Genomic DNA, 15,367 nt, shown 5'->3' with positions numbered 1-15,367 from the left:
GGAATTCGGTACCAGGCCCAACACTATTCAACATTTTCACCAATTAGCTGGAAATAAATATAAAATCTCTGCTGATGTAATTTGTGGGTGACACGAAGATTGGTGGAGTGGCAAATAATGAGGAGGCCAGTGCAGTCAGACAGCGTGATCTGAATCTCTTGGTAAGCTCTGCTCCTTGAAACAAATTGCTTTTTAATACAGCCAAATGCAAAGGTTACATCTAAGAAGAAGGCATGCAGGCCGTACTACAGAATAGAGGACTGTGTCCTGGTAAGAAGGGACTTTGAAAAGAATCTAGGGGTCAGAATGGACAAACAACTCAACATGAGGTCCCTACGTGATGCTATGGCAAAAAAGGTGAATGTGATCCTTGGATGTATAAAGAGGGGAGAAGAGAGTAGAAGTAGGGAAGAGGGCATGCTAGAATACTGTGTCCAGTTCAGGTATCCAGATTTTTAAAAAGGATGTTGAAAAATTGGAGAGGGTGCAGACAAGAGCCACAAAATTGATTCAAGAGCTGGTGACAATGCCTCACAACGAGACTTAAAGTGCTCTATAAGTTTAGCTTACCAAAAAGAGGATTGAGTGGTGACTTCGTTACAGTGCATCAGTACCTTCGTGGGGAGAAAATATTAGGTAATAAAGGGCTGTTCAATCTAGCAGAGAAAGGCATAACAAGACCTTCCAGCTGCAAAATGAAGCCACACACATTCCAAGTAGATACAAATTTTCAACAATGATGCTGATTTACCACTGGAACAAACTATCAAGGGAAGTGGGAGATTCTCCATCTCTTGGGGTCTTCAAACTTTCAAGTGGAAGGAGTTGAAACTACTAACAATCTGTTTTCACACAGCTTGTATGACTGTCTCCCCTCCGCTAGACTGCCAAAGGAGGGACAAGGCACGAAAACTGTCCGCCTTCCCCTCCCCCTCCCACACACTCCCATGCATCGTGTCTCTTCATTGTCAGAGTAAAGACACAAGCACTGTAGCAGCCTAGAACTGCTGCCAACACTAGACACCTCAAAGCGGATGCATCCCATTCCTCTTCTGCAGCCTCCAGCAGAGAATGCATGTCACCCCCTGCATAAAGGTGGAAGATGAGCTTTGTTCCGGTATTTGCTCCACAATAGTTCCCAGAGGCACTCTTTGGCTGCTCAGGCAGAATGCTTCCAGAACCCCCTATACTCCTTCATGGTCTCCCGGCATACTCTCCACACAGTGGCTTAAAGCAGCAATCTAGCCATACCTTTATATTGGCAGCCTTTATGTAATATCTAGTTAAACCATCGTTCCCATTATATGATTAACTTGGGTATATTTTTGCCATCTCTTTCAAAAATTCCCCATAACAGAGCTGAGTCTTGCAACCTAGTGCCAGTGTTCTGCAGTACTGTACGTGAGCAACAGGTTCCATTTCCAGGACCAAGTTCATCCCTGGTGTAATGGAGTCTTTCCCTAAAGGAGTTACTAGGGGCAAAATTGGCCCAACTTTGTCTCACTTTCTGGGCTAGCATGGCAGATCCCCCCTAAGAGGTGGGAAAAACCAAAGGGAACATTCACATGGTTAAACAGTCACTGTTTTCTGGATGATTAAGGAGAAGCTCCAAAAGGGAGTCCAGTCTGGTCCTCTGGCAAACAGATGACCCGAGGGCTTCCATGTTTACGAGTGAAAGAACCTCACGGCTTCTACCCAGGAGAAGATAAATTGTCCAGCTCATCAACGTGTAATTACTTCTTTCATCACTGGCATTCCACCACACCAGGCACATTGTCATCATTCATTAACTTTACACTGAAACCAGCAGAATGCTAGGATGCACCAGGCACTTACAGCACACACAGCTGGTGCCGGTTACCCTGGACAGGAATGGTACAATCAGCTGAGCTGACCGGGTAGCAGTGGAGTGGTTAGGTATAAATTAGGGGTGTAAACACGGTTTAAAAAGTTAACCACTGAAATGATTAAAAATATTTCATTTAAATGGTTAACTGATTAAGCGGCTGGGGCCGATCCGACTGGTGCCGCTGGGCCTGCTCTAGCCAGGGAGCGCTGCTCTGGAGGCACTGCTCCAGCACTCCGGCCAGGTGGTGCAGGGCGGCTGGGGTCAGCGGACCGGGCAGACAGCGTAGGACCACTGGGGTTGGCGGACTGGGCAGCCAGATCCGGGCCACTGGGGCCGGCCAGCCCGCCAGCCCAGGGTTAACAGTTAAGGCCAGCTAACTGGTAAGACTACTGCTTATGCAGCTAACATTTTACATCCCTAGTATAAATGGGAATGAACACTACAGCGCAGTATTAATGACTGCACTAATATGGTGAAAAGGTTTGTAACCAGAGACCACCTCTATTCTTGTGGAAAAGGTTTGTTCAAAAAGCCGATACCAATAGACAACCCAGTGTTCATTACTCATTTATAAGATTGTGATTTACAACAATTATTACTTCTGACATTTAAGTAGCTTCATAAATATTTTACATAACCAAAGACATTCCTGTTACCATACACCGGCAGTAAGAGAAACTGCCTTTAAACTGTGCAAACAAAGACCATTGCAATCTATATTACACAGACACTTTGTAATCCTTGTGAGGAAAATTATTCACTAACAGTTAAGTGACTGCTAATTACAATTTTGCTTCAGCCATGTTTGCTTTTTCACTGTGGATGAAATCTACCCTGTGCAGAAAGGCTACACAAGGTCCAGGCATCACTTAAGTCCCATTTAAGCTCCTCAAAGTTGAAATATTGAATGTTAAATTTTAGAAGGAATAATCACATCTAACAGTTGAAAAGCCACAGGCTTTGTTGTCAAAAAATATCTGTTGAGCAATTGTGAACAGTGAACAAATCAGTAAGTCACAGTGTGTTTGCAGATAATTCAAGTACAGAAAATAAGGGTTACACTGACCCAAAAAAAGGTGTTCACCCAGAATCATCATCATTGTCGCATTTACCTCCTCAGTCTATGAATCCTCTCTTTAATTCAAACTGTTTCAAGATAGCATTTATTCTTCACTTATCCTCTTTAAAAAACTCACTCAGTGAAGTTCAGGCCCTTTCCCCTCCCACCTCCAGACATGCATGCTTGTCAGTAGGCAGAATTTCTGTGCGGGGACTACAGGAGAGTTGGGGGAATGGAATCCACTCCCCAATCCACAAGCAGAGAGCTGGGCATCTCTGCAACCCCTCTGTAACTGCTCTTTGATTTCCTGGACTGAGAAAGGGGCCACATTGCCTAAGCAGACCCAGAACTATAACTATTGGACACATGTAACTGAAGACCCAGTTTCATGCCCCAGATACCCCGCCAGGCTCCCCCTCTTGAGGAGTCAATGCAGAAGTGCTGAGCAAAGGACATGTTCAGTTTCCTATGTGCCTCTTCTCAGATCCCCAGCATCCAGAACAATAATAAGGCAAGGTACTGACAAGGCCTTATGAATACTGCATACAATTCAAGTCACCCATGTTCAAGAAAAAAACATTCGAAACTAAAACAGGTCCAGTGAAGAGCTACTAGGATTATTGGGGAATGGAGAGCCTCTCTTATCAAAGCAGACAAAAACACCAAGTCTCATTTAGCCTAGCAAAAATAAGGCTGAGAAGAGATATGATTGCTCTTTGTAAATACATCAGAGCGGACTAAATACTAGTGAGAGTGATGAGCTACTTAAGCTAAAGGACAACATTAGCACAAGAACAAATGGGTATAAATTGGCCATGAACAAATTCAGGCTGGAAATTAGAAGGTTTCTAACCTTCAGGGGGTGTTCTGGAACAGCCTCCCAACAGTAGTTATGAGGGCAAACAACTTAATTAGTTTTAAGAGAGCTGGACAAATGTATGGGTGTGATTATATGATGGGGTTACTTGAGATGCTAGGGGCAGGGCTCAGCACCCCTGGGGCTCACTTTTGGTTTATGTCTTATGTTCCTAAAAGCTCATGCTTCAGGGCTTCAGCTGACCAGGAAGGGATTTCTCCATCATCAATATATTGGGGGCAGAGGATCTAGTCTCCTTCCTCTGAACAGTCAGGGATGAGCATGGCTGGAGATGGCACAATGCAAGCTGTAGCCATTAATTCTGTGCATTAAAATCTGATCTATATTTGTTAAAAGAGAAGAAAAGGCCTTTAGTCAGGTAAAATCTGGGCACAATGAATAAAGCTTCTAGCGAGCTCAAGATTCCAATTACTTAGACATTCTTGGGATGCTTCAATTATTGAGTTCTCCTGTGATGTATATCAGGTTTCATTTTGATCCCTAGTCCATTAAACATTTTCTGTGACACATTCAAAATAACTGCAGTTTGGAGTTCAGCATGTAACTCAAACTCGTTTTTCTTCCATCATTGGTTATTAATGTGTGTACAGCATGGAGAAAGACACTGCATAATGAAGAGGTGCACAGAGATGCACGAACACAATGACACTTTATAAAAGAAGCGTATAGCACCATACAGAAGTAAATAGAACTAAGTAACACAAAATTAACCTCTTGTTGAACCTTGGAATCCATCTTCCTGGGGGGAAAAAACCCACTAGAGCAGGTATAAAAGATCATATTAAATACCAACTGATATTTTAAAACTTCAAAAGGGAATGAAGGAATAGAAAGTAAGTACTCAGATTTAAGCAGAGCAAAAATTATGCTGTTTGTTCAAAGGGGCCGGGTGGAGTCAGGGATCCAGACACACTAACTGAAGCTGACCGATTATGCAGAGTGTATCACCATGCACTGGCTAATACGTAAGCCTCAGAATTGAAGATATTTGATGGTAAATAGGGCAGGAATGACAAAAAAATTACTTTCTGCAAAAATCATACTGCTGACACAAAATCCTCTGCTGCCTGGGAGCCCTAGGTTTTTTTTGTTTTTTTTTTTTGGGGGGGGGGGGGCAGGCGGAGGTTTAAGTAGCTGACAGTAAAATAAGTAGTAAGACGTTGACTATGCTTATCAGAGAGAAACTGGCAAATGCAGGAGATGTAATAATCCAACATCTTTTTCTAAAAATTGAGGTTTAACTCAGTGCCACTAGAGAGTCACCATTACTCCTAACCTAGTTCTACCACCGTCATTTCAAGAACAGTAATGTTTATTCTAGATAAGTCTGATAAAAATCATCATATCTGAAAAGTGTGATGAGCAATTCCTGAAAGCCTCCTGGAATCTGTGGCAAAACATGTAATTTTTGTTCCATTTAATCTCTACAGCAATAGCGAACGGATTCTGCAATGCGGCTGAATATGGCAAAACATGTCCAAGAGTTGCTATTATTGAGCTATTTTGAAACAATTATGATGAATCAGTAAATGCATGCATGCAGGGGTAGGAGTCAGGAACTCACGTTCTAACCCCGCTCCATCTATGGAGCGAACTGCTTAATCTCTTTGCCTCAGTTTCCTCATTGGTAAAATACTACCTCATTAATTACCTAACTCTCAAGGGTGTGCTCAGGATTAGCTAATGAGACACATTCAGCCTAAATTTCCACTAGTTTCCTATGCTCTTTAAATAGTGTCAGCACTAGCAATTTTTAAAAAAATTCAGTCTATTTTCTGGCTGGGTGGTGTTGCACCATTCAACTTGCATGGTAGAGAGGGCTGGTTAATCCAGGACATGCCAATTTCTTCTTTGTTCTTCTTCTCAGCAGATTCTGCTCGTGACTATTTTCTCTCCATTCCTCAAATAACTCCTAATACTCCGAGCCTGATTACCACTGTGGCTCTCCAGTTTTACACCACTGTAACTACTGAAAGTAATGGAGTAACTGAGCCGGTGAATCAAAACCACTATTTCCTTATTAGAATGCTTAGACAGTCTACCTTTCTAACTCTTCGTCAACATAAACACACTGACGGAGGATATCATGGCTCAGAAAAGCGTGTCACAGGCTTTCTACCATGGCCTCATTTCCTATACGAAGAGACAAAGACTGTCTGAGAACTCACTTATCCGGGACAGACGTGGAGACAGATTTTCTTCTTCCTTACTTCTACCCGTGAGTAAAGGGAGGGCAAAATTCTATTGTTCAGACCTGGTAAAATGCTGCACCCACTTCAAATTGACGCAAAAGACTATTTTGTTTTTATTTAGGCCAGGCCTACACTGCAGACCTAACCTGGCATAACTATATCGCTCAGGGGTGTGAAAAATCCACACCGCTTAGCAATGTGGTTATACCGACCTGACCCCCCCACGTAGACAGCGCTATATCAACAGGAGGTGAATTAACTACGCTGACAAGAGAAGCTCTCCCATCGGCGCAGCAGCGCCTTCACTACAGAGGCCCAGCTGCATCAATGCATCTGCCCCATTGTTGCACTGTACGTGAAGACAAGCCCTTAGAGAGAAGCCAGCCAAAGGAGAATGCCAGTCCACAGCTTGAGGTGCCTTTCCCATCAGGCAACACAATTTGGAATGGCACAAAGTGCAGGGAAATGAAGAATCCAGCCCTACCAAGCCCCAGCATCCTTGGAGTCTATGGTCCTTCAGTTTGGGGAAAAAAAAAAAAAAAGGCTCTTTACCCTCTTTCTCCCAGGAAACACCCCCATAAAAGCTGTTCACACTGAGATATTTTGAAACCCAGAGGGTTTATTTTAATTCAATGCTTTTTTTTTAAAAAAAAAAATATCAATCTGCAAACAGTATTTCATGTGCTGTGGAAGTGTCCTTTCAACATCTGGAATGGAAGTATGAATGAATTGGGCCTTTTGAGGTTTTACTAAGGCTGCATAGAAGATTTAGAAGGCCCAGGCCAAGTGGAAGCAATGCCTTCTGCAGTGGTTTATCCCTCCCCCCCACACCACAAAAGTCCCAGTCTTGTTATACGCTATAGCTCCGCCCTAGAGGGTTCAGTCTTTCACTTTGTTTCTGCCATTCTCCCCAACCTTGGTGTTTTAATTTCCTCTTTGTCTCCATCCTCCCTAATTGTTTTCCTTCCTTTCTGGTCCCTCTTCCATGACCATTTTGGCCATGATGGGTTTTGCCACAATCGAAGACTGTGACAGAGTGCAGGGAGTGATTAGGGGAGCCTGCACTCTGGTCACTTAGATGCTAATTAGTGCCCCAGGAGAAGCTGATTGGGGGTAATTATCTGATCAGGCTGGTGGGCTGGGTGGACCCATCAGTCCAGGGCTGATAAAGCAGGCACAGGAAGGAAGTGGAGGGGGTCAGAAGAGGGAGGAACAGGGCTAGCTGAGTCTAGTCATTCAGGGGCCTCAGACTGGGGAGACCTCTCTGCCGTCAGGTCCTGCTGAGAGGGCCTAAAGCTTGGCTAATATTGTATATAAGCATGGGACTGTGGTGATACTGGTGAAGAGAAACTGACAAAGTTTCACTGAGAGCACACCCGGTGGAACCTGTGTGGTTTCTACGGGAAGAGGACAGGAGTGGAGACTGGCCCCTGTTACACATGGGGGGTTGTCCAGGATTGTGATTCCCTCAGCTGTGGTGACAGAGGACTAGATAGGGAAAGCCGGTGCAAAGAGACAGCATTTGCGTGATGGAGCAGACACTACTATGGTTAGTGGAGCAACAAATGGAGATGCAGAAGGCTATGCAATTGTTCCTGGCATCCTACTAGGTGGAACGACAGTCCCTCCTTGCGTGGAAGGCTGAGCAGCAGAAGCGTCCACAAGAGTTTATAAAAGAACAAGCACAAGCACAGCAGCAATGCATACAAGGTCTGGTGAGTCTCAGTACCAGGAACAGGGGAAGAGTTGGCTGCAGAGAAGTAGGTCTGAGCAGCAATGTAACCGCCGGCAATGTTACCCTTCAAGTGTAGACATACTCTTTAAAGCTAGTAGTCCTGGCATTGTCCCTTAACAATTCTCAATTCTTAATGGCTTATCTTGAGCCAGTCTTTCCTTACCTGCCCGTTTTTGAAGACATTCTCCAGTTGCATTAAGCTATTATAGTCATGCAGAAAACAGCCCGACAAACAGTATTAATAAATTATTACAGAGCATCTCCCAATCCATCATAGCTATGACTGTCGGGCCAATCCCACTCCCATGGATTTCAGTGCAAATCTCTCCATTTATTTTAATGGGAATTGGATGAGTCCTTATATAAGGACTCTTTGGCTCACACAGACTGATTCTATAGCCCATGAGACTTTGCTGAGATTAAGAATTACTCATGTAAACAAGAGTTTACAGAATCAGGACTGCAACACCTACTCTCCCGAAGTACACATTTTTAAAGTCAAATTTCTTAATGAGGAAAAGGGAAATGTAAAGTAATGTAAAGAGAGTGATGGGGTAAAAGAGAAACTCTGAGCCCAAATCCTGCATCCCATATGCAGACAAAACTCACAGTGATACCAAGGAGCCATTTGGCTGTGCAAAAACTTGGCCCTCTTGTTTAATGTAGCAGCTGTGAACTGTGCCATTAATTTTTTGCTGTCCTAAGATAAATAATGAAGGGCAAATACTAGTCATCCAGACTATTCTAGGTCTTGCATTTCTTGCCCACTCAAAACTCCTATTGCAGTCAATGGATATTTTGGGTGTGCAGAATTGGGCCCTTGATTTATATTTGATTAATACTACAAGACTCGGAAGTTGCCAAGGCAACCCTATTTCAACCCCCTTACGTTTCTGCATTGATAGACAACTTTTCAGTCTATAAATGTATCAGAACACTACTCATGTGATAGGCTCTTTTACCAACCTCGCTATCCGCTAACCAGAAACATGTTTTTCTCCAAAAGGTGGGTAGGGGTGGGAAGGAATTAGTCTGGATAAAGGGGGAAATAACACACCAAGGTTTAGGTTTTATAGCACAGCTACATACGAGTGCAGAAAAAGTATCTTACACTCATAAAATGCTTTGCCTTCTGGTCATTGAAATATAATCAAACTAATTTTTGTAAAACTTGACCAAAAAATCCTATAAAGGACAGCATCCAAACACAAAAAGGCAAAATCCAAATAAACTTTCAGACTAAAAGGCCAGTATCAGAACTAAAATAATTTTGTATAGAAGCAGTACAGACATGACAGGAATATGATGCGTGAACATATATTGTTCAGAAATACAATACAGATGAAATTCACCCCAGTGCAAAGGACCCACCACATGGTCAATTACATCACTTAAATCCGGCTTTCTGGGCTTACCTGGTGTCTAGTATGTTCCTTTGGTCCTCTGCACTGGGATAAATTTCATCCTACATGAACACATAAAATTATGGCCCATATCCTCTTCTGAGCACAGATTCCAATGGGCCAGTAGAATAGGGAATCAACCAGAAGAAAGTTACTACTACCTTTTCTTGGTGCTGGTTTTATGCTTGTCCCAGGCCCAGCAGAGTTTGGACCAGCCTGCAATCTCCTCTAAAATATACTAGCTGGCAATGTCATTGGTCAATAGAGGAGATCTGGAGAGCAACATGCTCCAGCTGCACCCCTGACAAACCCCTTCTCCACCCCAACACGGCCCTGGACAGGAGGCTGCAGGGGTGGCATGACCAGGAACCAGCTATGCAATCTCAATGCCTTGTGGGGATTCTCTCATGCAGCAGTAATCCCCAGCTACAGTGATGGAACCAGTTTCCTTCCTCTGTGCTGCTGGGGCCCTGCAAACAGAGCGGGGGCGGGTGTGCAGAACCTGACCCCTCTATGAACAAAAATGCACATGGATACCTGTAGTTATGAAATGATACCATTTGAAGTGTAGAGGGGGCTGGGTTTAAATTTCCACTTTCCTTTCCCTCCCCTTCCCATATGGTAGGGACCATCACAGTTTTCAGTTTTCTTTCTTTATCATGTCTTTAATAAGCTCTATATATTCCATTTGCTCCCTTTGTTTTAAAATCATACCTATTTACAGTGCATTCATAAAAGAATGAGCAGCAAAAAAACCACCAGGGGGCATGTACGGTACTAACAAAGCTATTCAAGGCTTGTCACTTTATCCAATGAGCTGCATCAATTCCAGGTTAGAAGCAATTTCCTTTATTTTGCAGTGAGAAGCATACAGAGATCCACACTAATTTCCTATTTGATTGTAACAAAAGCTTCCCATTTACCAGGACACGCCACTTATTTTTTTTTATAAGCCCAAGAAAGAAATCCCTCCTATCATCTTCTTTTACTTTTTCAGAATCTTGTTTTAAAGCATTTGGTTTGAATCCATTTTTGCTCTGGAGTTTGTGCTGTGTGCCAGGAATTCAAGAGGCATTTAAGGTGATATAAGCTCTTTAGAGCAATGACTCTCTCACACTGTGCATGTGTACAGGTCCTAGCACAATGAGGCCCTGGTTTTCAATGGGACCCCTAGCTGCTACTGTAAGCTTGAAAATATTTTAGTCTTTTATGGTAAAGTGCTGAATGCTCCAAATAAAGCCCATTTCACTACATTACTAATGTCTGGCAACCTTATTTTTCCCCTCCACCTTCATTGTCTTCTGCTCTTTAAAATGCCCCAGTATATACTCCGATGAAGATCTACTGTTGACAGTATCATATCTGCTTCTAGTGGTATAGCAAGTCCATTCCCCCTCCTCCCCCTCCCCCACCCACACACAAATTTTTGCATTTAGGAGCCTGCATTCTAGTTTTATATTCTGTACAAATTTACAGTAAGCATTAAACGGAAAAATGCTTTGAGAGAGATAACAGGTTGTGCAGGACAACAACAGCTGTGACATCATAATCAGATCACGCCATGGCCTCAGCCAGTCCTGACTCATGCCCTGCACCACGTGGGCCATGAAATCTGGAGTAAAGCCAACGTGCAGGTAAGCTTTAAGGTTACTTTGCACCACTCTAATGGCACAAAGTCCCCTTAGCAAGGCTGAGTATATGGTCCCAGTGCTGTTAGCTTAGCATCTTTCACAAGCACTAAACTTAAATAACCTTAGAAAATCATGTATAATTCTGATTTCTATTGCTGATTATGCAGTGTAATAAATCAGTGACCTGCACAAGGAATTTCTAACATACATCCTCACTTAATTATTCACAGACTTGCAGATCATCAAAAAAGTAGATGACTGATCTTTGTCTAAATGAAATAATTTACTGTGTTTAAGTATGGTATGAAAAGATATTGTAAATTAATTTTTTTTAATGTTCGTTTTAGTGAAATAATGAAGATATTCAGGAAGTGCCAGCAGTTAAGAAGGAAATCGTATACATCCCCACACTGAATTATGATGACATGATGCAACAAGCCTCTTAAATCTTCAGCTATCTAGGTCTTAAGCCTCTTGGCAAGGATTGCACTCCTTACTACCCTCTTTTCTTCCACCTTTTCACTAATTAGTTTAGTATTAATTATTAGATTAATTATTGTAAATTATTTAAATCAACAATGAATCATGGAACTAAATTATACTGATGTTAAAGACATTAACCCCCAGGTGTTCGAATCTTTCAGCTATATTCTTTTCTGCTTCTCTCTCTCATTGAGCGTCTTTGTTGCACTTTGTGTCCCACATTTGCCTCCCCCCCCCCCATTGTTGGGGATGGAGAAATAAAATAACCACAGAGCTGCTCCCTGGATTATTGGGAAGGCGAAGGAAAACACTCTTCCCTTCCTTTGTACAGAAACTCCCTTTCTTTCCTTCAAATCCTTTCTTACAACCTACTTTCTACTGGGATGCACAGTCCCGTTCCAACCTTATAAAAGCTAACTTAACAAAGCTAACAGAATGGGATATGTTGCGGTATTTACACCACAGCCCTGATAGGTGGTGCGTGGAGCTGCACTGCTCCACGGGAAGCACTGGGGAGACTCAGGAAGGCATTCTCTGTGTGCCTTAAGGTGCTCAATCTATTCCATCTCTACCCCTTCCCTCCTCCCTAGTGCACCAGCCCTTCTACACAAGTGGGCACAGGGAAAGGTGGGGGGCCATCACCTCCCCTCTTCTATGCTCCTCCCTGCCCCGTTTTCAGAGTCTTGCTCACTGAGGGCACAGACACTGTTACAGTGATAGGCCATTGACAGTTGTGTATGGAGGGGAGAGGAAGCATCTTGCGTTAAGGGGTCCTCATGATCTGACCCAACATGAGCGGCGTCTTGCGATACGGAATATGGAAACCTCTCTTTTTCCCCCCCCACCCTGCTTGGGGCCATAGAGCACCTAATGTACTTTATAAGCTTCTTGGCGCAGGGACCATGGGCCAGATCCTCAGCTGATGTAAAACAGCATAGCTCTGTTGCAGTCAATGGAGCTCTGCTGACTTTTACCAGCTGAGTACCTGACCCATTTTTGCTTATGGGGCTAGTAAAAATGTTAGGTAATACTTCTGTTTCTTTTCTTCCTTTTTTTTATTTTTTTTTAAAAGAATAATATATTTGGAGGAGAGAAGATCTCATCCCAAAAGACAGAAGTATCCTGCTTTAATTCAAAGGGGGTCTTTTTGTGTTGTGAGCACCACTGGGAGAAGAGCTGGGCTCTGCAGAAAAGATTTCCTAGCTGTGTCTAGGATTTACATATCCTCATTCCACCTTGAAATTCTACTGCCTAGTTTAATGTATGTTAAAAGGAAAAGCAGAACAAGCCACCCACCAACAATTGGCTAGGCTCACTTTGTGGCAGAGTTTCTTAGTCAAGAATACACAGATATCCCAGTTTCCATTACTTTTCTAATTAATCTTAACTGTTGGCTCCTCTTTAGTTAATTTACTCTGATCAAGGAATTTAGTACATTTTCAAAATATTAGTAATTTTCCATAAGAGTGACAAAAGTTACCAAAAGGCTCACCATTACTTTTTTTCCATTCTAGTCCTACTTCCTTTTATGGGTTGCTTAACATCAGAAATGCATTCTTAAGCACATCTTCCCTTACAATATCCATTGATAATGCAAGACAAGTCCCAAGGACAATGTTAAGTGTATGAAATAGGTAATGAATGCTCTGTCTAGACAAGAGATACAGACAATACTGTTCCTCTTCTCTCAACTCCATCGTCTAACAGTTTTGATAGTAAACTGAATACTTGCATAATATCTGCTTTTGTTACATTAAGAAAGAAACTTAATTAGCCTTGTCTAAATAGAGAGCATAATAAACTTAGAAATCCTACTAACATCTATTTAAGGATTAAATAACATTCTATTGATGGGTTAATGGTGGGCACATCCAGGAGCTAGTTCTCCTTCTTCCCTGGCAGAAGGGATAATCATAATAAACCAGTAAGCCATGTGTGTACTACTCACCTGATGGAGCTTCTTCCAGAACTCAGGTCCTTCCTCCATTTTTCTTAAGCCTGATGGAATGTACCAAAAGCAAATGTTCGCATACTCTGGCTGAGTAAGAGAAAAAATGATTGCTTATTTCTCTCTCATGTCACGTCATATTCACGAGAGCGGGTCAAAAAGTTCTATTATATTTCTGTGAAATTTTTCAGCTAAAACATTTGAGCTTTAGAAAGTTTCATCAAAAAAACCTCATCAGATTGAAGGTGCTTTTGTTCAGTTGCCATAGTAAAAAACCGCAAATGCTGACTTTTATATTTTTTCACCCCCTTTACTCTTATACAATGCCTATACCCACCCCTGCTTTCCCCATCCCGGACGGGCAGGGGAGTCTTCAAGGTTTTACACACACACACACACACACACACACACACACACACACACACACACACACACACACACACACACACACACACACACACACACACACACACACACACACACACACACACACACACACACACACACACACACACACCCCTTCCTTTTCCAGTGGAAAAAAGGAGGAGGGAAGGGAAGCAGAGAGAAGGTGAGCATTTTAGCAAAATTTCAAAATTAAAACTTAATTTTGATTTTTCCTTAATTTTTAATTTCAAGTAAAAAAATTGAAATTTCATGAATTTCATCAAAATTTCAATAATTTTGCATTATTTCAATAATAATGCACAAAAAAAATCAGAAAAATTTGGTTTCAGAAAACCATTTAAAAAACCCTTGTAATGGCAATTTTTTTGACCGCCTGGTACTCATACAGTATAATGATGGACCTGATGCCAGAATTCCATGCGTTTAATAAGAGTCCCAAACTCCTTGAGGTGATGTACAAGTCCTGCCCAGGAGACAGTCTCTCAAAATTTCTGAACGTGACTGTGGAACAAAGGAAGACTCTACTTCTCCACCCCGCTCCCAAATATCTCTCTTAGGTTTTATGCTCAATTCAGAGCTTGCTGTGAGTCTCCCAACATCAACAATGACCATTCACAGTTGGTTAAAATTAGGACACTTCATATTTATGAGGCTTCTGCATGTAGGATTCACAAATTTTTCCAATAGGCCCCTACAGATTCAGCCCACTCTCTTCTGGGACAAATGAAGGACACATAGTACCATCCAGAGAAACAGTTAATGCATCCCAGTTCTGTTCAAACTTCCCCAAAAAACTCCACCTCCTTAACAGTGACCTGTCATGTCTTTGCAATTCAGTGCTCTACTTGAGGGGGGGCAAAGGATGGAGAGGATTAGAACATACCTCCCCACTACTAAACCCTACTATACCCACAGTTCTCACTGATGCTGGCTGAAAAAGAAGGAACAAATATTGAAATAGGGAAGAAGATAGCTAGATCACACCATCATTTTGCCCCAGTGCAAACACTGCTGGTAGTTCCAGACCTCCTCCAAAGCACGTGGAGACTACCTAGACCATGCCAAATTCTTTCATGAAAGGGCACTGGGAACTATTTATAGTTGCTGCCTCACTTTAAACTGCATTTAATACATTATTTGATCAGCAAGGAGAATATCATTATCAGCAGGACGAGATCAGCAGACTTGCCACCTGCTGCTAAAGAATGAAATTAAGTTCAGCTCTAAAAGTCTCAGATTTCTCTAATAGGAATGGATCAAGCCCTGGACATATAGTAGTTTCCTCATGAGCTGAAGCTCTAGCTGACTAATATGGGGTTTTAATCTCAATTCTGTTTCAGGGCAGAGGGTGCACGCAGTCCGTGGCTTACCTTCCCTTCATCAGATGCAGCCGTGACTCAGTTTCCCTTCATTCACTGGGTAGGTTAACCCTCTGACTATGTGAGAAAAACTCTTACCTTTTCCAGAGTCAACAGAAGTCTAAGAAAAACTGGCTCCACTCAGCCATTTTTCACATAGCTTCCAGTCCCTTCCTCAGGGCCTGAACTATCTTACCCCTTCATGCAGCGAGTGAGGGCAAAGCTTTTCTCCCACCTTCTCTAGAAGTCCCAGCCTGGGGCCTCTAAACAATAAGCAATTGCCCAATCCCGCCATCAGGCTCTTTTGCCCCAGGTAGTTTCCTTCATGGGCTTCCTTGCACAAACCTAAAACCCTCACCGTTGGTGCAGGACTGACACTTCTGGGTCACTGGCAGCCTTTTCCCAAATGGGCAGCTTACTCCTCCT

General features: G+C 42.6%; 1 protein-coding gene across 1 annotated transcript in view; it reads right to left on the bottom strand.

The window, feature by feature from the left end:
• Positions 1–15,367, bottom strand: part of GADL1 (glutamate decarboxylase like 1) — a 78,268-nt gene that overhangs the window by 28,852 nt on the left and 34,049 nt on the right. Inside the window, exon 9 of the mRNA XM_077809303.1 lies at positions 13,179–13,268. Coding sequence (XP_077665429.1) covers positions 13,179–13,268 — 90 coding nt within the window. The remainder of the gene's footprint in view (positions 1–13,178; positions 13,269–15,367) is intronic.

The sequence above is a fragment of the Eretmochelys imbricata genome, chromosome 2, assembly GCF_965152235.1.
Source record: "Eretmochelys imbricata isolate rEreImb1 chromosome 2, rEreImb1.hap1, whole genome shotgun sequence".
In the NCBI taxonomy this organism is placed as follows: Eukaryota; Metazoa; Chordata; order Testudines; family Cheloniidae; genus Eretmochelys; species Eretmochelys imbricata.
The sequence above is the reverse complement of the archived record's forward strand: the minus strand, read 5'-3'. Positions and strand labels throughout refer to the sequence as shown.